The sequence below is a fragment of the Eulemur rufifrons genome, chromosome 3 (assembly GCF_041146395.1).
Source record: "Eulemur rufifrons isolate Redbay chromosome 3, OSU_ERuf_1, whole genome shotgun sequence".
NCBI lineage: Eukaryota > Metazoa > Chordata > Mammalia > Primates > Lemuridae > Eulemur > Eulemur rufifrons.
Genome location: NC_090985.1, coordinates 95,511,051 through 95,533,006, shown reverse-complemented (window position 1 = coordinate 95,533,006; position 21,956 = coordinate 95,511,051). Strand labels below are relative to the sequence as shown.

The window sequence follows — 21,956 nt, the reverse complement described above, 5'->3', positions numbered from 1 at the left end:
AGAGTGGGTTACACAATGGACTGAATGTTTGTGCCCGACCCCAAATTCACATGTTGGAACCCTAATCCCAATGTCGTGGTATTAGCAGGTGGAGCCTTTGGGAGGTGATTAGTTCATGAGGGTGAAGGCCTTATGAAAGGGATTAGTGCCCTTATAAGAAGAAGCTAGAGAGCTGGTTAGCTCTCTTTCTGCCCTGTGAGGACACAGCAAGAAGTCAGATGTCTATAAACCAGGAAGAGGGATGTCACCAAGAACCTGACCCTGCTGGCACCCTGATCTTGGACTTACAATGTCCAGAACTATGAGATAAATGTTTGTTGTTTAAACCACCCAGTCTATGCTATATTATTATAGCAGGCTGAGCTGACTAAGACAAATTGGCACTTGTCTTTTAGATTTAATCACATGTCAAAGTGAGCATTTTATTCACTGCACGTTCATCTCACATGGGAGCTGGAAATACAAGGTGGAGGGCTCCCAGAACTATCCTGGCTCATGTTAATGCAATTAGTAAATGCTTCATTAAAAAAATGTTAAAAACCTAGGGCAGATCCTTGACTGAATGGAATGCCTAGACAACAGGCATTAATAAGGGTTGTTCTGAGTAAATGGGTATGTAGGTAATTCTACCTATATGAAATTCCTGTCATACTTTTTAATTGTTATACCCAATTATTTGTATGGATTATGATTTTGCAATTATCGGTCAGTCAATGCTTTTTACACATTTAGACCAAACAAACTTATGTGGCCTTTACGATGACGTGTGTGAAATGATTAAATACCAAACCTGGAGCTGAGCTGCAATAGATAGGAAGGGCAGTCAATCTCGTGCTACAGAAAGCGTAAAAGCACCCGTGTCTCTTCCTAGTGGGCAGCCAGCTTGCACCCAGTGTGGAAGGATTTGTGCCTCTACCCCCCAAAAGCAAGGAGATAATACCCTCCTTATTGTGGTAACATAAAGCTGAAATCGGATCCTAAACTGCAGAGGGTCAGAAAGAGAACCCCCAAGAAGAAACAAAAGCCTGCAGGGCTGAGAAAATGAAAGGAAATCATTCCAATGATAATGAGTAGCAGGTGGCCGGTATTTAGTTAGAGGAAAGCAACTTTCTTTAAGTAATCAGTGAAGGCTCTGAATGTAAGGTCTGGAATTTGACTTACTTACATTCTGAAAAACTGCGAATGTTCTCCAGTTCAATACCAGGGACAAATTCAGGGAAGCAAGTGTGGCAATTCTGGTTCCTGTGAGACATGGACCGTATGGGGCCCACAGATGAGGCTGAATCAGAAAACTTAAAAATGTTAACAATAGTTAACTTTTATAGGTGATATGGTGCCTCATGATTAGCTTTATGGGGACACAAAATTATCCTCATTTTGCAGATAAGAATACTGAGGCATATAGAGGATAAATCATTTGTCCAAGGTCACTCAACTAGATGGGAAACTATTCCATCTGATTTCTGTGCCTGTGTTCACCATGTTGGGGTGAAGAATTTCCCCTTTGCCCTCAGAAAGTTTGCTGAAAGATCAACTCACAATAAGGCAGATTAATAAGAGAAAGGCATTAGAAATTTATTCACTGTGCACATGGGAAGAATCAGACTGATTGCCCAATATCCCAATGGGATCCAGAAGCTTACATAGCCTCATGTTAGAGGGCGTGGGGGAGATGAGGAATATGGGTAATTCTGTTGAGGGGCAATAAAGGATTATTAGGGAGGATGACTAGATACTTGGGGGAATGAATGGGTGGGGGGGAAACAGGTTGACTTATAAATGATTCTCCTTTGAAATTAAATTAACCTGAGGGACAGGCATTATTTTTAAATGGGTTGGGCCAGGTCTGGTTTCATTCTTGATCCTCTTTCCTGCAACAAATATTGAGATACCAGGGAGAGGAAGGAAAGGCAATTCTTCTTGATGGGTCCCTGTGGTCTTTATCGAGATAGAGGAAGAGCCCCTTTCAACACCTGCTGATCTCTAAGGGCCTTTAATTCAAAATACTCTTTGTATCAAGGAGTCATATTTTGGAGTGAAATTCTCTGAGCTCCTTCAACCACTACACTTCACTGCCTCAACAGAGAAGAAACAGCTCTCTGGGCTGCTGTACCTGTCACAAAGTTTGTTGTTGTTTTAGTAGTTCTTTGAGAGATGGATTCATAAATTACAATTAGAATCCCCCCAAAAACATTCATGGTTGTCATGCATGGGTAACCTACACTACCTAAAGCTTGTGAAGTCTCATTTCATAGTGTGGGGAGGACGCCCTTGGACAGTCATTGTTTTCATAAAGTCCCAAACTGAATCACTTCTGTTGCTACCTATCAGTATCTTGTTGGCATACCTCACGTGAACATTGTGGAACAGATCCAGTGCTCAGAGAGGGAGGACCAGCAAGCAGTTTCCCTCACAGAAGGGAAGGGACATGGTGCTCGGCTGGCACAGTGAGTGACTGGCATGTGCTACTCTTTGTCTTGCTGTACGGAAGTCACTATGTCTTGATTTTTTTCGGCCAACTTTTACTTTAATATTTTATTTAGTATTCAGCCTACACAACCTTTTCTTGTGTGTGTATAGTGCATCCCAGGCTTTACTAATTTCTTTCTCCATTTAAGCAAAAAAACTTTTCTCAAGTAGACCTGGAACCCTCTTGACATAGAGATGATTATTGTCCCCCTGATTTCAATAATTAACAAATTGCTGGAGTCCTCAAACATTGTCTCTGAATGAACTAAAGATTTAAAAAAAGGCACTCTTTCTGAACAAAAATAGATTTCTTCTTTTCTAGTTGGAAATGCTTTTTATTGCCTCCACAAATGACAGAGCTCAAGCTCTAACTTGACTGTTATTCTGATTTTATTACCATATACATAGCTTTAAAATTCAATATATAACTCAAGTTCATGCAAATTATAAAAATAGAGGAGGTTCATCTTCAGAAAACAAAAGTCTAGAGTGTAAAATTTCTTATACTCCCATGACTAAATGGCTTAAATTGTGTGCATTATAGTAATCCTGACATTTTGGTTAGACTACATGTGTAGTCTAGTGCATAGTAATTCTCAAAACAGTAATCATCAAATTTTATTTATTATAACTGAATCCATCATTCATGGTCTTAAAGGAAAAAAATAGTAAAGAAACTATTTGTAGATCATGCTTTCTTTTCTTTTTTTTTTTTTTCCTGATGTTTCACAACAACCAAGTGACAAAATACTGATACTCAACAAGATGATTAAAAATAAGTTAGAGCAGGCCAGGTGAGGTGGCTCACACTTGTAATCCCAGCACTTTGGGAGGCTGGGGCAGGAGGATCACTTGAGCCTAGGAGTTTGAGACCAGCCTGGGGAACATAACCAGAACCCCTCTACAAAAAATAAAATCAATTAGTGGTGGCATGTGCCTATAGTCCCACCTACTCAGGAGGCTGAGGCAGGAGGATCCCTTGAGCCCAAGAGTTTGAGATTGCAATTAGCCGTGATGATGCCACTGCACTCCAACCTGGGTGACAGAGCAAGACTCTGTCTCAACCAAACAAAACAAAACAAAATAAAGCTAGAGTAAATATTATGTACTCTAGAAGATATGTGCCTTCTTAAACTAATTTAAAATTTTGTTGAAATAATTTTTTATTGCTCAAGATGCTCATTTCTTGAAATCAAAAGGTACTACACATGCAGAGTCAGGAAAATATTGTCCAGAATTAGAAGAAAATATAAATCAATAGAAAAGATATAGAAATGACACAGCTGATGGATAATCAGACAAGACTTAAATATTATAAATATTTTTAAGAATTTAAAGTAAAACATGAATAAAATGAGGAGGCAAATAGAAACTAGAAAATAACTAATGGGAAACTTTAAAGCTGAGAGTCACAGTATCAGAATAAAGAATTCCCTGGATAGAATTAATAGGTTAGATACAGAGCAATAGAAGTAAATTGGAAGACATGACAATAAAAAATATCTAAATTTAAGCAGAAAAATACTAAAAAACAAAAAGCTAATGAGCAGACTGTCAGTGGCCGCTGGGGCAATATAAGCAGCCTAACTTAAAAGTAACTGTAGTATCAGGAGAGAAGCTGAGAAGAGAGGACTGCATATTATTTGAAGACATAATGAGCACAAATTTTTTTACGTTTGTTCAAAAGTATCCTTTTGAACAAGGATACTTTGGATACAAATCCAACAAGGTCAACAAACCCCAAGCAAGATAAGCAGAAAGACCACCACACCAAGGCACATCATAACTAAACTGATAAAATTCCATGAGAAACAGAAGTTCTTAAAGCAGTCCAAAAAAATGTTACATACAGGGGATTCTGCAATTTTGGCTGATCTAACTATTAAAACATATGCTGTAAAGACTGTCTATTGACATGAAAACGTCAAAGTTATGTTGCTAAGTGGAAAAGCAGAGAAAAATATCCATATTTTTATTATTGTTGAAAGAAGCATACAAAGAAAATACAGGAAAAAACACGCATGTAAAAACATGAATCATGGTTATCTTTGAGTGGTGGGATTAGGGCAGTTTTATCTTTTGTGCTTATCTGTATTTTATTCATTTTCTTTTCGAGCATGCATTGTTTATAATTAGGAAGAAAACTTAGTTAAAATAAAAACCACCTCCAGTCCTACACACAATAAATTTTAAAATCTCTTAAACTAATTTAGTGATAGATTCTAAAATTGTTCAGTGGAAATGGAAAAAGAGACAAAGGACAGTGATAGGTTTAACAAGTTCTTGGAGATGATAGAGTGAAAACAGGGGTAGGCAACTAGAGAAAGTGGATGAACAAATCTCTCTGTTTTCTAATTTGGGAGACGTTTTGGAAACGTCTTTAGCTAAGGAGATTACTGGAGGTTGGGTGTTGAAATATAATTATTTTGGATTTGAACATGCTGAATTTGAGGATCACACAGCGTAGTCAATTAAAGGTATGTATTTTGAAATATGGGTCTAAGGTGTAGGAGAAATTTAAAGCAGGGAGATACAAATTTGGGGTCACTGGCACGTTAGTGATAGTTGAAAATGCCGTGGGAGAATATGCTGAATAGCAGCCCAAGAATGGAACCTCTCAAACACAAACATTGAAGGGATGGACAGTAGCAGAGGACCCAGCAAAGGAACTGAAAAGAAGTCAGAGGTAAGAGGAAAACAGAAGAAAATGAGGTCATTGAAATGAAATCAAGACAGTTTCCAGGAAGGATTACTCAACCACGACAAAGTTCAGGCAGACAAGTAACCCCCGCTGCCCTCTTTACAGGCTTACCTTCCAGCCTTTTGCATAGCCCATGACCAAAGCTGTTCCAGTGCAAGAGGCTGGACTCTCCTTACACTTGGGTAGCGGCACAGGGCCATAGCAAATGATGCTACCTTATTATGTTGGCTATTGAGGAACAGAAATTTTTTTTCATGTCAGGATCTGTGACAGGCATGGTAACAGAATCACAAAGGAGAGTCATAGAGGTGACCTGCAGTGTTCCATGAAATTAAATATACTGTGAAAAAACCTCACCAGCAACCATGATAATGCCTGGTATTTTCTGGATAGATGGCATGGACTTAAAAGTGGTTGCTAGGGATTTAAATTTCCCCTATCTCACCAGTGGTTAGAAAAAGAAAACATAACAAGTGAAAGAGAGCTAGATAGACAAAGTACACCACTCACCAACTGCCCTTTCCTGAACTTTGCATTTAGAACAATAAATACGATTATTATAGTATATTTTAATATGAACTCAATATTCCAAAGGACTCATAGGCAATATAAAATCATATCTCAGAGCTCTAAAAAGGCATCAAGAAGGCCATGTGCTTCTTGCTGTACTCAAACAGGTATTTTCTGCCTCTTTATGTAACTGGCAGCCTAGAGAATGCCTGGAAGTAGCAGGCGTGCACGCCAGAATGCCGGCTACCCAGACATTCGCAGCTGGGACAGGGCTTGCCGGATTTGGGAGCCAGCCTAGGCTCCCCCATCCTTCTATATTTACAAGTCGACATATACTTTCTCAAGAAAAATTTCAGAAAAATCGTGCATTTGAAAAATGTCAATTTATATTTAATATTTAAGAAGTGTAGCTGAAGAAATTCAGGTAATGTGGGTAATAAAAATCTTAAAGAGGCTGAATGATGTCTGTTCATCATCTACAAGACTTGAGAACAAATGCCTTGGATATCTTTTTCATTATATTTTTTATATTATCACCTTTCTACAGTTTTGTTCTTTTCTTCTTTTGCTTTCCTTTTTCTATCCTCCTTCTTAGTTACTTTAAAAAACTAATAAAGATTTCAAGTTATAGCTTTGTTCTGTTTGTCATATACAACCGTTCTCAAATAGATGACTTTCCCACACATGGGGAGAAAGAAGATAGAGAATCCTATCTTAAGAGTTCAAAAGCAGATGAATTCAGAGACAGAAAGCAGAACAGAGCTCCCAGGGGCTGGTAAGGCAACAGAGAATGGGGAGTTATTGCTCAATGAGTATAGAGCATCCCCTGCCGAGTTTTGGTTTGGAAATGATGAATAGGTTCTGTCAATGGATAGTGGTGAAGATTGCACATTATAAATGTATTCAATGCCACTGAATTGTACACTTAAAAATGATTACAATGGTAAACTTTCATGTTTTAACCATTAATAAAAAAAAAAAAGACAGAGAGAGAGAAAGAGAACAGATCCATCACCCCATCTCTTTCAAACATGACCAATTTATTCAGGGAATTCTGTTTGGCAAAATATATCCGGGACAGAGAGTTTGGGACAATTATGTCATTGGAAGCAATCACATTTTCTATAGTGAATTGGCCTAGGGTAGTATCTGAAGGCAAAACTTTCAGTAACAATTTAGCATATGGGGTGTAAACCATAATATAAAGATTTGCCAAGGAAACAAAATGAGCTTATACAACTGAGGGATGAACATGCTAATACTAGTAGAAATCCTTCAGTCAATCTAGTTTAACACACACTAAGCACCTGACTTGTGCAAGAGACTGGGCTAGGTGTCAGGGTTGAGATGGAAATATAAAAAAATCACCAAGACGTAATCCCTATCCTTAAGAAGTTTACAATCAAGTAACAGGACATAAAAATGGTGCTTTGAGGTATAAAAAATCTGCTCTAAAAACATAGAGGAGAGTTAACTTTCTAGTAGAGGTTGAAATTGGGACTCACTCGAATTTGGTGGTGTGGGGTGAGGCAGTTTATAACATGTCAAGTAAAGAAAATGATGTCTAAGCATGTGTTGCCAATAGCAAATGGTCTAGTCTAGTTCTTCCACGGCTTCAAATATGTGAAACGGGAAGGAGTACTCAAAGGTCAAGTATTTTTATTTTAATTTCTCTCATCACTGTTAGCCCAGTATAAAAAAGGGATTAACAGGAAGTGAGGATGACAATAAAAAAAGTTTGAAGAGGCAGGGGCACAGACAGGAAACTCAACCCCTAGCACAAACACATCTAGTTGCTGAAGTTCACACTATCAAACTAGTGAAACCAGCCCTGGCAGTGCCAGGGTTCATGGCAATATGTGGCTTCTCCTGTGGGACTGAAGGAGCTAGCTTGGGCTACTGCCGGTAGTGGGCAACAGGGCACACAGAAAATAAAAGTCCATAAATGTCCCCTCCTAACACAACTTAAGTGAAGAAAGGCGGCTATAGGAGATAATTTAGGGTAAGAGATGGAATCTTCTTGTAGGTTAATTGATCTAATGATAACCCAGATGCTTTATTTCCTATTAAAAAAATACAGATGAGCAAGTTGTTCCTGAATAAAAATTTACTATGTGTATAACATACATCTCAAAATAAATTTTAACGGAACATACTACTAATCAAACACAGTTTTTGCTTTTGCAATTTACACAAATTATGTTAATTATAATACTTTAGGGAACCCTTACAAACACAATACATAACAAGTTGTTTTAATATTATTCACCATCCTTAACTTCCGAAAGTTTGGCTTATATTATCTCAAAGGAAAACTACTTATAAATCTCACTTTCCCACAAAATTAATTAACCACGCAACCTTAAAAATTAAAAATAAATAAATAAAGCTTTGCCAATGGTAAATTGGAATGCATATACCTGCCACGCTTTAATGAAATAAAAATAAACAATTTACATAACCAGCACCTCATAAAATCAAAACCTCCTTTTGAAGTACAAAGTTCAATTCTTCTTGCCCTCTCAGTAACTACTAATCATAATTATAATCCTCTCCCCTTTAGGAACTGTTCTGATTTGTAGTGTCATAAAATATACAGTATTTTTAACATTAACAAACTATTGATATGCTACCATGAATAAATACCTATTTTTTAGACCAAAATGACTCTAGGGGACTAGGAGAACAGATAAAATAGCATACTGAAATGATTTCTTTAAAAGTAAGATTTGTAAAAATGTGATCTATCCAGGTCTAATATTATTAAAATTAAAAACCAAAAGATGAATTATCATTTCAGACCTATATACATCAAAGATGCCAGTTCTTATAAAAACATACTTTAGTTGTAAATGCTGTTATGAAAAAATAATTTTATATCAATTTTATTTAATTTTAATGAATTTCCCCTATCTCTAACATTAAAAACATTAAAAGAACTTAAATTTTAATGGCAAAAAGTTCCTATTTTCCCCACCTGCTAAAAAAAGGTTTTGTTTTCCCTTATTAACATACAATGCCCTATTGTTAAGGCACAACTTTTTTTAATGATAAAAATGAAACCATAGATTAGGTTTATCTTACACAACAGTTAAAAGACAGACTTTTTGTAGACATATAATTAAATACATCTTGAATTCAACCAAGATCGAAAATTAAAAATCACTGTTTCTATCTAGGACCAGTCAACACATAGCCAAGAAAGGTAGTTGCAGCTAGAATAATCCCAACACTTCCTGTTTTAACCTGTCAATTGTCTCCAGAAGGCCATCTTCAAGGTGTGATCCGAGAGGAGAAGGTGGATGTTTTCCTTTCTGTGGTGCACTCCACCTTTCTTTACTTATGCTCAGGCTATCAGAGGTCGCTGTCACCTTCAAAGCTTGAGTGAAATCCAATTTTTGAGTTCAACATCAGAGACCAGGGCGGAGTTCTTGATGCTGAGGGTCAGGGCAGAAGTGTGCTTTGCATCTTCCCTGTTACCTTCCCCTCAGCTTCCCGGGATCTTCCTTCCCACACCCTACTTAGCCGCCACCCTGCCCCACCTCCTCTGACACCATTTACAAAATACCCAAAGGGAGCACCCAGCAAACAGAAAGAATTTGTACAACTGTTACTTAAAACATAGAAACCAAAATGCTTTTGTTACTTCCTTATAGTCAAAAACAAGCCATCTGAATATTATTGATTTAAAAATCAAGAAACACTAAAATTGGGGTAAGGAGACAATCACATACCAAAGACAAATCTGACCATCTCAAAGGCCCTTGTACATTCTACTGCAATGGGGGAGCCAAGTATGAAACCAGGAAAAGCAAATGTGCTCAAGCAGGCTTATCCACTCAGCTCTCCTGTATTTTCTATTAATACATTTACATTCTTGAGAGATGGGTTTCAGCGGCCAATCTAGAGAGAAATGTGTACATAAAAGCATCTGGGGGGAGCATACTGGCTGAGAAAGAGAAGCAGAGACAGAAGGAGAACGTTAACGGGCAGGGGAGACGGTCACAGGGCAGAGGACATGGCCACAGGGACAGCTGATGGCCACTGAGATTATGGATGTCACTGCTTCTACTAAATGTGACACATAAAACTCAATGTTAAGGGAAAATTTTCCTTTAAATAAGGGCAAAGATGAAGAAAAGAGAAGGCCAGGAGTTGGGAAGGTATAGATCACTAAAAATAAACTATACTTATTTTGCTATTTTTAGAAATAATTTTATATAATTCTGGGAAATATTACATGCCTTGTTCAGAAGGTGTTTTACTGGTATGTTCTGGCATAATAATGTCTCATATAAATAAATATAAATACTGTTCCTTGTACTTACACTAGTTCTGCAATGTATATTGGCTTTTAGAAACAAAATTTTAAAAAATGAACTTTCTGTAAAAGCACTTAAATTAGTAACTAGACTATACCTAACAAATTAGAAAAATAATGTATTTAACTCTCAGCCAATACCTTAATTTTTGCACACAATACACATCCTTCACAAAGTTGTTATCTATCTGCAGATTAATAAAATTAAAACTAAAAGATCAAGCTTGCTAATATGGTTTTGTTTCCACAAAATCATAAAGTTTCCATATAATATTGAAAAAATTCAATTAAATTCCATTTTCTACTTGCCAGTCCCAGTTCTCTAACTCTTGACATACAACAATTAAATGCTTACATCACAGGACTCTATGGCATATGCCTCTGCCATCTCTCCTGAGGAATAAAAGGTTTCCTCATCTTATTACAAAGTAAAAAAGATGAGGTTTCTGATATTATTTTCAAAATTCCCAAGCCCTGTTTAAGTATCAAGTGTTCCAACTACTAAAACTTTGAATAAATTTTCACAGAACAAAAAAAAGGCCTATCTAATGAGGCCTACTACCTTACCAAGTTTGTGACCAGTTGCTACAGATTGGCTGAAAACTTCTGTATCAAACTAGATTCAGTTTACTAATGATGAATTAAAGGGCTTTGGACAATGTAACATACAAACCTAAAGTATGTGCATTCAATCAGGCTAGAATGTACATTCTTTGAATTTTACCTTCAAGACAGGAAAAATGAATGGGGCGGGGGGCCTGGGGAGAGAGACAGAGAGACAGATACACCAAGACCATGAGAAATCTCTCTCTTTAGTGTGCTATGGAATACAAGGGCACTGAAGTCATATGAAATAGTGTGATTGTTTACATGAAGTTTCCAGGTATCACACTGAGAGAAACCACACATCGCAATGAAAGATAGTTCACAAAGCAAGATTCTAGATATAGTGACACAATAAATATGTCACAACCTTTTTTCCAACCAGATTCTAAGGCTGAATAGAAAAAATTTCATCAAAAAGTAACTTTAACCTTCATTATTTTAATCTGAAGGGAATATAGAGTATTTCAAAATTACTACTTTAATAGTTTGGTAAGGTTAGATACATTTATTATTAATAATAGTAAAAGCAATCATGGCAAAATATGAGCAACCATACTCATTCTTGATAATGAGAAAATCTATATATAAACCTGGCACATTTAAAAAAAATTACTATAACAAAGTTTTTGAAAATAATGAAAGCTAGTTCAATTCATATGTCAAGTAACTTTCAATTAGAATCGTTTATATTCTTATAGTGTCTTACAGCATATTTTATCCCAAATGAGAAAATATACCAAATCATAGTGCTAACTTGAAACCTTAAACCAAACCTTACAAGTTAAAGACTAAAATGTTGGTGAGAAGAGAAAGGATGGAACCATGCTTCTTTCGCAGGGAAAATGAAAATCAACATCAAGATGGCATAAATGTTGAACCAATGGGCACAAACACAATTTTTATAAGAACAAAACATACACACTCATACACACACATAGAGAAATTATGATTACAATGCAAACTCATGATATATTTTCTACTAGCTGGTGAACCTGTTATTAAATTTTCAAAGAAAAAACCAATTTAAATCTTTTCTATTTGAATACATAGAATATTCAGTAACATAAATACAACCTGTGTTGCATATTAATAAATGTGTGGCTTCTTGTGCTTTCCATCCAAACTAAAGGTAAAAATCCCCAATTACTTTATTTTCAATGAGATATAATTATAAAGTTAAACATCTACACAAATTCAATCTTTCCTTCAGCCCAATTCCATATGAAAGTACTAACAAATAGTGAAAATTCACGATGTTGTGTGAAGATGGTGACTCATAACAGTGTAGACTTAGCTATAGACTTTAATTCACAAATATATATATGCGCCTGTGTATGACAACTGTACGAAAATAGTCTCAAAAATAAAGACAATACTTGAGACACGAAGCAACCCATTTTCCCTGATCTTGCATCGTATTATAGGGAAAATAAGTCTCTGATGCTTCATAAATACTTTAAAAAGTCTGGGATGGCCTTAACTGTGCATAGTCTCCACCGATCCTTTGAAGCTTCCAGCATTTCAGGCTAACCATTTCTGCTCTGGAAGAGTGGCACCCTGTAATCAGTTAAGCTTATTTATGTCCTGTCTTTTCTAGATCGGGGAGTTTTCTGACCAGAGCCTGGTGGTTCATTCTGATACTAGCGAGGAGTCCGCCTTCAATGCCGTCTGAACCGGTATAACTGATTTCTTCACCACTCAGGGTAGTCATATGCCCCCCCAGGGCTTTTAAGATGGCATTGCCAGCACATATATCCCACTTTTTGATATATGTCACATGGATATATAGATCAGCTTTTTCTTGACTGTTATCAGGCACATCCAAGAGTGCTAAAACTTTATAACCTATAAAAGATAAACACAGAGTTTAGGTTATTGTTCAAAAGATTTTAAGAAAGTAGCATACTTTTTTGATTAAGTACATTGTTAAAAATAACAGGACAGGGTGTGCAAGAGCTTGTTGTACTGTCTTTGCAACTGCTCCCTAAGTTTAAAATTATTTCAAATTAAAAAATTAAAGTAACAGTACAAACATTAAACTCAACAGAGCAAAAATACACTGCAAAGTAACTTATTAAGCTAGTCTCAAGTGTAACCAATATATGCATATAAGTTTTTCAATGTAAATCTACTTTGTAGTTGTTTTCTATGGAAGGACACATTCAGTATGTGCTCTTTTTTTTATGGAATGACATATGACACCTACAAGTTTCACTTAAACATCTAGGCAGGCTTGATTTGAAAGATGAAAACAAAAAGTTTAATACTACCAGCCTAAGTCCTTTCTTGTAATGAGACAAAATGTAAAAAATAAAATAAAACAAATGCCAAAGAAACTGGGTCTAGAATCTAGTTTATCTCATCCCTACTGGGTATTTTGGACATACCTTTCCTAACCAACCTAACAGAGAGTCTGTAAGAAAATAATGAAGCCACATTAAGGAAGGTAGATACATATATAGAATCAGCAAATTAAAACTATTAGTCTTAAAAGTTAATAACTGTTAACATCTTCCTATATTACTGTGCTGAAAAGGTTTTCTGAACATAAGTGTTTTCTGGCCCATAACTTACCTGAATTAAAACACTTCTGACATGTTAAACAGTATTTATAACAAGAGTCATCAAATAGCCCCTTGGGCCAAATTCAGGTCATGGCCTGTGACTGTAAGCTCTCAAGATAAAAATTTTTTAAAAATATTTTTAAAAGGTGGTTAAAAAAAATCAAAGCATAGAATAGTATGCAATAGAGACTGTATATGGCTCATAAGGCCTGAAATACTATCTGTCTCTTTCAGAAAAACTGTGTTGACCTCCGATCTGTAATTAGGTAAACAGTAGTGCACAATAAACAGTAAGCTAGGTGAGTACTACTCTCACTCATCCTATGCATGCAAGTGAAGAGTTCAGGGGTGTTAAGAGTGACCTAGGGATTAGTCATTCCAATAATACCTATAATGACTCCTGGCATCCTTCTGTCATAGGAAGCATCCATCTTAGGTGCTTGATTTTTCTTCCTGTCTCTGATATTCCCACAGTTAAACTAATAGGGCAATTATTTTGAAATCGCATTGTATAAATGCAACCACTGATGGTGTATGACTGATGGGAAGATTCTTTTGTAGTATTCAAGGAAGAGAAATCACTGTTGTGAGACTGTTTCTTTCCGCAAGGAGGCCAGTGTGACTGAAATCCCACCCAAGTAGGAGACCAAGCCTGCCTCGAGAGTACACTCCATTCCTTCTCACTTTCTTCCCTAGCATGGGACAAGCAAATCAGTCTCCCAACATAGCCTTGACCATGTCAGTAACAGTCTCTGGGAATCACATGGAAATAGGAACATACCAGCACCACCAGCTGGGATAATTGTACTCTGGTTTCCAAAAGTCTGAAGAGCAACCTGTTTGACCATCCCTGAATGTGAGCGAGACACGACGATCTTTGGGGTCTTCTCATTGTAGGAAGAGCGGGCTTTCACATTTGAACCACCGTCTACCATTGCCCAAGCTGAAAAGCAAATATAATATCCATTAATAGAACTAAAGCTTTAAAACTAAAAGTTACTTACACTCTTTGGAATGCAAAGTACCAACTGACTGACAAAATGTCCTCTTCCAAAAAATTACTTGTATTTTTTTCCTAAAACAGAAAGTTTTATCTTTTTTCTGAGTATGAAATATATTTTCTTTTTACATTAAAAAAGACATGTATTAAGACAATGCTAAAAAACGCCATGTAATCCAGCCCACCCAGAGATAATGGCTATTAAACGTTTGGCTTAAGGATTCCCATGCTCCAGAGCTCCCCACTGGGTGTTGGCTGAGTCTCCAATGGGACCACAGTGCAACTCAACTTTCCTTGCATCTACACAGCTTCCTTCCCTCTCTTCCATAACTTTAACCCCAAGAGCACTCCCTAATTAATAAACATCCTAAAGCTAATCTCCATCTCAAAGCGTGATTCCTGGGGAACACAACCTGTAACATAAGCACAACTAACTTCTGTGACTAATTCAAATTTTACAATTCATTTTCCTCCTATATTACCTCTACTTGAGGTAATATATTCATGGTTTTAATTATTTGCACATTAGCTCAATCTCCTAAGTAACTTTATAAACAGAAAACAGTGTGGGAGAGGTAAGTGAATCAGGTTTACACATCAGCTTTATCAGTGTATAAAAAGAGAAAGACTCAGATTTCAAAATAGAACAGAATTTTTAAAAAGGGAAGATGATGTCACAGATGGCTTCAGATGTTCTCAGTTTATAAGTTTTCTTCACTGTCAAACTATACAAGTAAATAAACTTACTCAGAATTATGCCAATTAGACTGTTGTTCTAGCTGTCACTCACTATGGGATAAAATAGAGTCCACCATGGCTAGCAATGAAAGCAGCTGCATCACCAGCTTATTCCTGGCTGCAGAAAAAAAAAATCAAAAAAATTAGCAGAGTCTGGGTCTCTGAGTTCCCCAAAGATGATGGCAGTCTCCTAGACTTTTTCCATACGCCTTGTAAAAACTGCGCACAGCAACAAGGAGAGCAAATAGAAATACTGATCTGTACCTACAGAGTAACTAGGAGGCAGAGGAGAGCTGTCCGCACTAATGTAGGAGAAAGCAGGGGAGTAAACACTGAAGATCAGCAGAACAAGCACTGAAGCCCACCCCAGTGTGAGGATTACAGCAGGAATTTCACAGAGGTGCCAAGAGGCCAGAGAACTCAGTGCTGGTAGAACTTAGATAATATCAGCCAGGACTTCTCCCCAGAAGAAAAAGGTCCCCTCTAAAATGGGAACTATTGAAAGTAGACCTGAAATGTGGCGACAAAGCATCGAGAAGAGGTTCCGAGAAGACATGGGACCAGAATAGTTGTCTCAAGAACACCTGGAGGTGGGGGGGAGATAAGGTGGGAATGATGACACAAGACATCTTTTGTCATTTAGAAGGCAGCAACTAGAGCTAAAGAGAAGTAAAGGACTGAAGATAGGGGCCTTACTGAAACAAAATAAGATCAAAGAAAGAAGAAATCTAAAAACAAAAAAGTGTCCATGATAATAAAGATAAAGCCTTCCTCACACTAACAGAAAAGAAAGCTCCTGAACTCAGAATTATCCAACTCCCTTCCTGCCCCCACTCTCCCACCAATCCCTCAGTAGCTGGCCCAAATACGAAAGAAATATAACATTGCAATGTCCATTTTAAAATACAAAAAGAAAACATACAGAATGCAGATTAAAACATTTCAGGCTACTTGAAAATTTCCACAATGCAGAAGAAAACTATAAACCAATATTCCAACATGATTAAAAATAAACAAACAACAAAATATGAAAGGAATGACATCAAACAAAAAAGCAACTACTCAGAAAAGCTAAACAATGGAAAGATGTGAAATGGGAACCCACATAATACAAGAAAGAAATTGGGGAAAAAAGACAAAATCACTGCAGACTTAGTACTAAATCACAGGATTTATAATAAAAGGACTACAGATTTGTTCAAAAGTATAGCAAACAATGAGAAAAGCAAGAAAAAGTGAAACAAATAGCTAAAAGGGTCCAAAGATAAAGTGATAGATATGGAAACCAGTGAAAGTAGAGTCAACATACATATATAAGGAATCCCTGAAAAAGAAAAACAAACTAATGGGATAGAATGAATCTTTAAAACCACGATTCAAGAAAATATCCCTGAAATAAAAGAGGACCTAAATGTCTACAATGAAAGACATACTGAGTACCTAGGAAATCTGCCCAGAACGCCAGCTCTGAGACACATCATAGTTATATTTTTAGACTTTATAGACAAAGTTTGGTGGGTTGAACAGTGTCCTACCAAACTTCATGTCTACCCAGGACCTTCAGAATGTGACCTTATTTGGAAATAGGGTCTTTACAGGTGCAATTAGGTAAGTTGCAGTCATACCGGAATAGGGTAGGCTCTAAACCTAATGACTACTGCCCTTATAAGAAGAGGAGAGGAGAAAGAGAGGAGGTAGCCATGTGAAGACAGAGGCCAAGATCCGCAGCTACCAACTGAGGAATGCCAAGAGCCACCAGAAGCTGGAAGAGGAAAGAAAGGCTTCTTGGCCGGGCGCGGTGGCTCACGCCTGTAATCCTAGCACTCTGGGAGGCCGAGGTGGGCGGATCGTTTGAGCTCAGGAGTTCGAGACCAGCCTGAGCAAGAGCGAGACCCCATCTCTACTAAAAATAGAAAGAAATTATATGGACAGCTAAAAATATATATAGAAAAAATTAGCCGGGCATGGTGGTGCATGCCTGTAGTCCCAGCTACTCGGGAGGCTGAGACAGGAGGATCGCTTGAGCTCAGGAGTTTGAGGTTGCTGTGAGCTAGGCTGACGCCACGGCACTCACTCTAGCCTGGGCAACACAGTGAGACTCTGTCTCAAAAAAAAAAAAAGGCTTCTTCCCACAAGCCTGCAGAGAGTGCGTGGCCCTACAGAGACTCCTTGATATCACACTTCTGACCTCCAGAATTTCGAGAGAGTAAGTTTCTGCTGTTTTAAGCCACCTAATTTGTAGTAATTTGTTATGGCAGCCCTAGAAAACTAATAGGGTGAACCAAAAACTGCATAACTAGCCAAATAGTTTTTCAAGCATTAAGGCTATAAAAAAAATTTTTAACATGTACTCAGCTAATACCACACCCATGATCTAGCTCTTCTGAAGTAACCTATTGCAGGGTAAGCTTTATTCAACCAAGAGATGACTAAGGAATCCTTAGCAAAAGCACTGTTAGCATTGAATAAATTTAACTGTGGATCTAAGAGGAAACCAAAGATGCAAATAAAATGGAAAAATAAAGATGTATAAATGTTATCTCATTGTTGACTGATGACAGTTAAACGAAACCATTTAAATTCGATGAGCTGACTAGGCCAGTTAAAAGATAAGTATCAAAAAATGAGATGGTGGTCAAGAAGAAGGCTAAGATATGCTAATTTAATTGTTGCTTATAGTAGAGAACCAAGAGACAGGTCTAAAGAAAACAACTATATAATAGTGTATAAAGAAAAAAGGATATATAACAGTATTAGTAAAACTGAGCAACAAAAACCAAATTTAACTTAAAAGTAACTGTAGTTGTTTGTGTGAAGAGAAAATCAAAATCTCAGGGTCACCCCCACACCTCCAACTCCTTATGCAAAAGAAAAGGTAAAAGCTTCAGGCACCTGTGAGATCATTCATAAATGGCTCTATAGATCACTCATAAATTTCTTGCTAGCTTCTCATAAGCAAGGACATGCAAATTATACCTAGATCTTGCAACTAAAACTGAAGTCTATCTGATCCCACACTAATAACAGATTACAAGTTTATCTTACAGGTAACAAAACTGAAGACAAGACAGAATCAGACATTCTTCTACCTACCCAGGGACATCTACATAATTGATGCTTCCTTCACTCCCTTATTTTACATAAATGTAGATTTCTTGAGCCTCACAAACAAGACAAGAGAATGTAGTAACCACTATCTCATGGGGAAGGGGCTTCTTTTTCCTTCTCTCCATATACCTTTTAAATAATGAAGGTTCGTTCCAACCTCTCCTTTGGAAAAACAGCCACAGCTTGTCTGTGGTTGAGTTTTTGCCAGGCACACACTCAAAACTCTTAAGAGACCTAATAAACCTCTATTGATTGGATTTTTGTCTTAGTCATTTATTACGTTCGACATTTGAATCACACTGAATATATAAAATCCATGAGATCATAAGGGTAGTTTAAAAAGAAAGTTTGTCCTTCCCTGAAAAAACATTTGTTCCCACTGTAGGTGGTTTGTACCTAACTCCTTACTCTGAAAATTGGTAAATAAAAGAATTAAAAATTTATCCTGCCTTTCTAGAAGCAACTACATTTCAGGATAAAAACTTCGGTTGATAGAGAAAAGTTCTCTATGGAAGAATTCATGCTAATATATGTAGAAAACACAACAAAATTAGAAAATCTCATTTTTAAACTTCTTTAATATATTTTAAAACTATTATGTGAAAGGTTTAATGGAAACTGGATCTCAAATGATATCAAAAATCTCTCTCCAATTTATCACCTGGTAGCCAGAAAATCAAAATAATTTTATAACTGAGAGATCTGGTTGTGAACACTTTAACCACTGGAGCATCATTATGGTGAGACAAAGAGATAGTGTATGCAACATGTTGTGGTAGGAAGTATATGAAGAATACCTACAATGCATCCTTAACGAAAATGCTTAACCTCAATCCAATCAAGGCTTCAGATCTAATCTGCACTTTATAAGAAAAAGAGGATATAAAAATAAACAAGTTAAATGACACCTTCAGGAAACAATCTGACAAATTCAAAAGGCAGAATGTTCTACAGAAGAAATGACTTTTTCTCCTCAGCTAGTAAATGTCGTGGGAGGATAAGGTACCTGGAGGTTTTTCTAGACTAAGAGACCTTATCAACCCAAAGAAATACTTATTACTTGACTGGATCTCAGTTTGAAGTAATCAGCTGTAAAATCCACTTTAGGAACAATCTGAGAAAAATGTCCTTACTTTTTAGACATGGGTACTGAATGAAGTATATAGGGGTAAAATGTTATGATCCTTGCAATTTTCTTTAAAGTACATTACCACCCCCCAAAATGGGAGCAAATATATAAAAATGTTATCAAATGTTAAATCTGTATGAAATAACTTGAGTACTAATTATAATTTTATGTTTCTTTGATTTTATTTATAATAAAAGTAAAAAAAAGAAATGAGGAAAAGAAAAAAATCCTCTAAATTATTTTTATAAATGTTCAAAAAACATGGTTTTACTAAGAAGTGAATTTATAATGCTATATCTCTAGAGGTCAGTATTGAGTAAGAGAATAAAAATAGCATCTCTCAGATACTACCAGAATAATTTTAGATAAAAATTACTAACTTAACATTTTTTAAAAATGTACTTCTTGGCACATAAACTCAATTATTTCAAGTGCCTAAAAAAATACAGTAGATGCTTAAATAAATATAAATGATTGATAACGATAAGGTAATAGTAAAACAGCAGCTACAGAATGTAGTTTATCTGTGAGATATGCTAAAAAGCCCAGTAGGAAATAAAAAATGGTTGGTGCTTTTCTACACAGACGTCAAACATTATAACTTACTATTAATAGCTACAAATTTCCACGGGGTGAATATCAAGTTGACCCTTGAACAACTCGGGTTTAAACTGCGTGGGCCAACTGATACCAAGATTTTTTTCAATAAATATATTAAAAAATTTTTTGGAGATTTGCTACAATTTCAAAAAACTCGTGGATGCACCACACACAGTCTAGAAATACCAAACAAAACTTTTAAAAAACTTAGGTATAAAATATATGTAATACTAGTCTATTTTATCATTTACTACCATGAAATATACATAAATTATAAAAAGTTAAAAATTTATCAAAACTTATGTACACAAGCATTTACAGACCACACATGGCTCCACTGGAAGTCTAGAGAAATGTAAATAAACAAATGTAAAAATGCAGTATTAAATCATAACCACATAAAATTAACTGTGGTACATACTGTACTACCTTAACAATTGTGTACCCACTTCCTGTTGCTATTCTGGTGAGTTCCAGTTGCCAGTATCCCCTTAAAACACATGATATTAATCATTTCCATGAGAGCAGTTTGTCTCTCCACAAAACTGCTTATCACAGAACAAAGTGATCTCTTACAGTTCTCAGGTATTTTTCATTGAGTTTAGAGTGATACTCTAAAACCCTGAATAACACCATCGGACCCATTTGAAGTGCCACTAGTGATGCTGGAAGTGCTCCCAAGAAGCAGAGCAGTCATTACTTTATAAGAAAAAGTGGAATTGCTTGCTATATAGCATAGATTGAGGTCTGCAGCTGTGGTTGCCCACCATCTCAAGATAAATGAATCTAGTATAAGGACCATTATAAAAAAGAAAAGAAATTTGTGAAGCCACAGCTGCAGCTACACCAGCAGGTGCAAAAACCTTGCTCTTTCTGTGAAATCCTTTTTATCTTGTATTGAACATGCAGCTTTTATGTGGTTTCAGGATTGCTGTAAGAAAGGCACATCTTACAGACTCTAATATGATTCAAGAAAAAGTAGTCATATGACAACTCAAAGAAAAAGGAAGGCGAAGAATCTAAAGCTGAAAAATTTAATGCCAGCAAAGGATGGTTTGTTAGTTTCAGAAAGAGGTTTGGCTTTAAAAATGTCAAGATCACAGGAGAAGCAGTTTCTGCCAACCAAGATGCAGCAGATCAGTTCCCAGACATCATTAAGAAAAACCATCGAGGACAAAGTGTATCAGCCTGAACAGGTTTTTAATGCAGACAAAAGTGTCCTATTCTGGGGGAAAAAAAAAAAAAATGCCACATGAAGTGAGCACCAGGATTTAAGGCAGGAAGGGAAAGGAAGTTAACTCTACTGTTTTCTGCAAATGCAGTTGGGTTTATGATCAGGATGGCCCTTATCTATAAAGCAGCTAACTCTGAAGCCTTGAAGGGAAAAGATGAACACCAGCTGCCAGTCTTTTCATTGTACAGGAAGGACTGGACAACAAGAACCCTCTGGATTGGTTCTATCAATGCTTTGTCCCTGAAGTCAGGAAGTACTTTGCCAGTAATGACTGCCTCTTAATGTTCTTAATGATATTAGACAATGCACCTGGCCACCAGGAACCCCATGAATTCAATCCTGAAGGTGTTGAAGTGGTCTACCTGCGTCTAAACACAAAGTCTCCACTTTGCCCTCTAGATCAGGGGATCATAAGGACCTTTAAGGTTCATTACACATGGTACTCTATGGAAAGGACTGTCAATGCTATGGTTGAGAATACAAATAGAGAGAACACCGTGAAAGTCTGGAAGTATTACACCATGGAAGATGCCACTGTTGTTATAGAAAAAGCCATGAAAGCCATGAAAGCACGAAACAATAAATTCCTGCTAGAGAAAACTGTGTCCAGATGTTGTGCAAGACTTCATAGGACTTACAACAGAGACAATTAAAGAAATCATGAAAAACACTGTAAATATGGCAAAAAGGTGGTGAATGAGTCTTCTAAGTATCGCAAGAATAGAAAAACAAACACCACATGTACTCAATACTAAATTGGAACTAATCGCTAAACACTTACGTGCACACATGGAAGTAAAACACAATGGAAATCAAGTAGATGGGAGGGCGCAGGAGGGGATGGGTAAATTCACACCTAACGGGCATAATGCACACTATCTGGGTGAAGGGCACACTTTCAACTTTGACTCAAACTGTACAAAAGCGAATTATGTAACCAAAACATGTGTACCCCTGTAATATTCTGAAATAAGAA

The 21,956-nt window shown here is 36.6% G+C and overlaps 1 protein-coding gene across 1 annotated transcript in view; it reads right to left on the bottom strand.

Annotated features, from left to right (window-relative positions):
• Window positions 1-8,146: 8,146 nt before the first annotated feature.
• Window positions 8,147-21,956, bottom strand: part of BPNT2 (3'(2'), 5'-bisphosphate nucleotidase 2) — a 31,175-nt gene continuing 17,365 nt past the window's right edge. The window contains exons 4-5 of the mRNA XM_069465577.1: window positions 13,953-14,114; window positions 8,147-12,452 (exon numbers count right to left, since the gene is read on the bottom strand). Coding sequence (XP_069321678.1) covers window positions 12,181-12,452; window positions 13,953-14,114 — 434 coding nt within the window. The 3' untranslated portion in view covers window positions 8,147-12,180. The remainder of the gene's footprint in view (window positions 12,453-13,952; window positions 14,115-21,956) is intronic.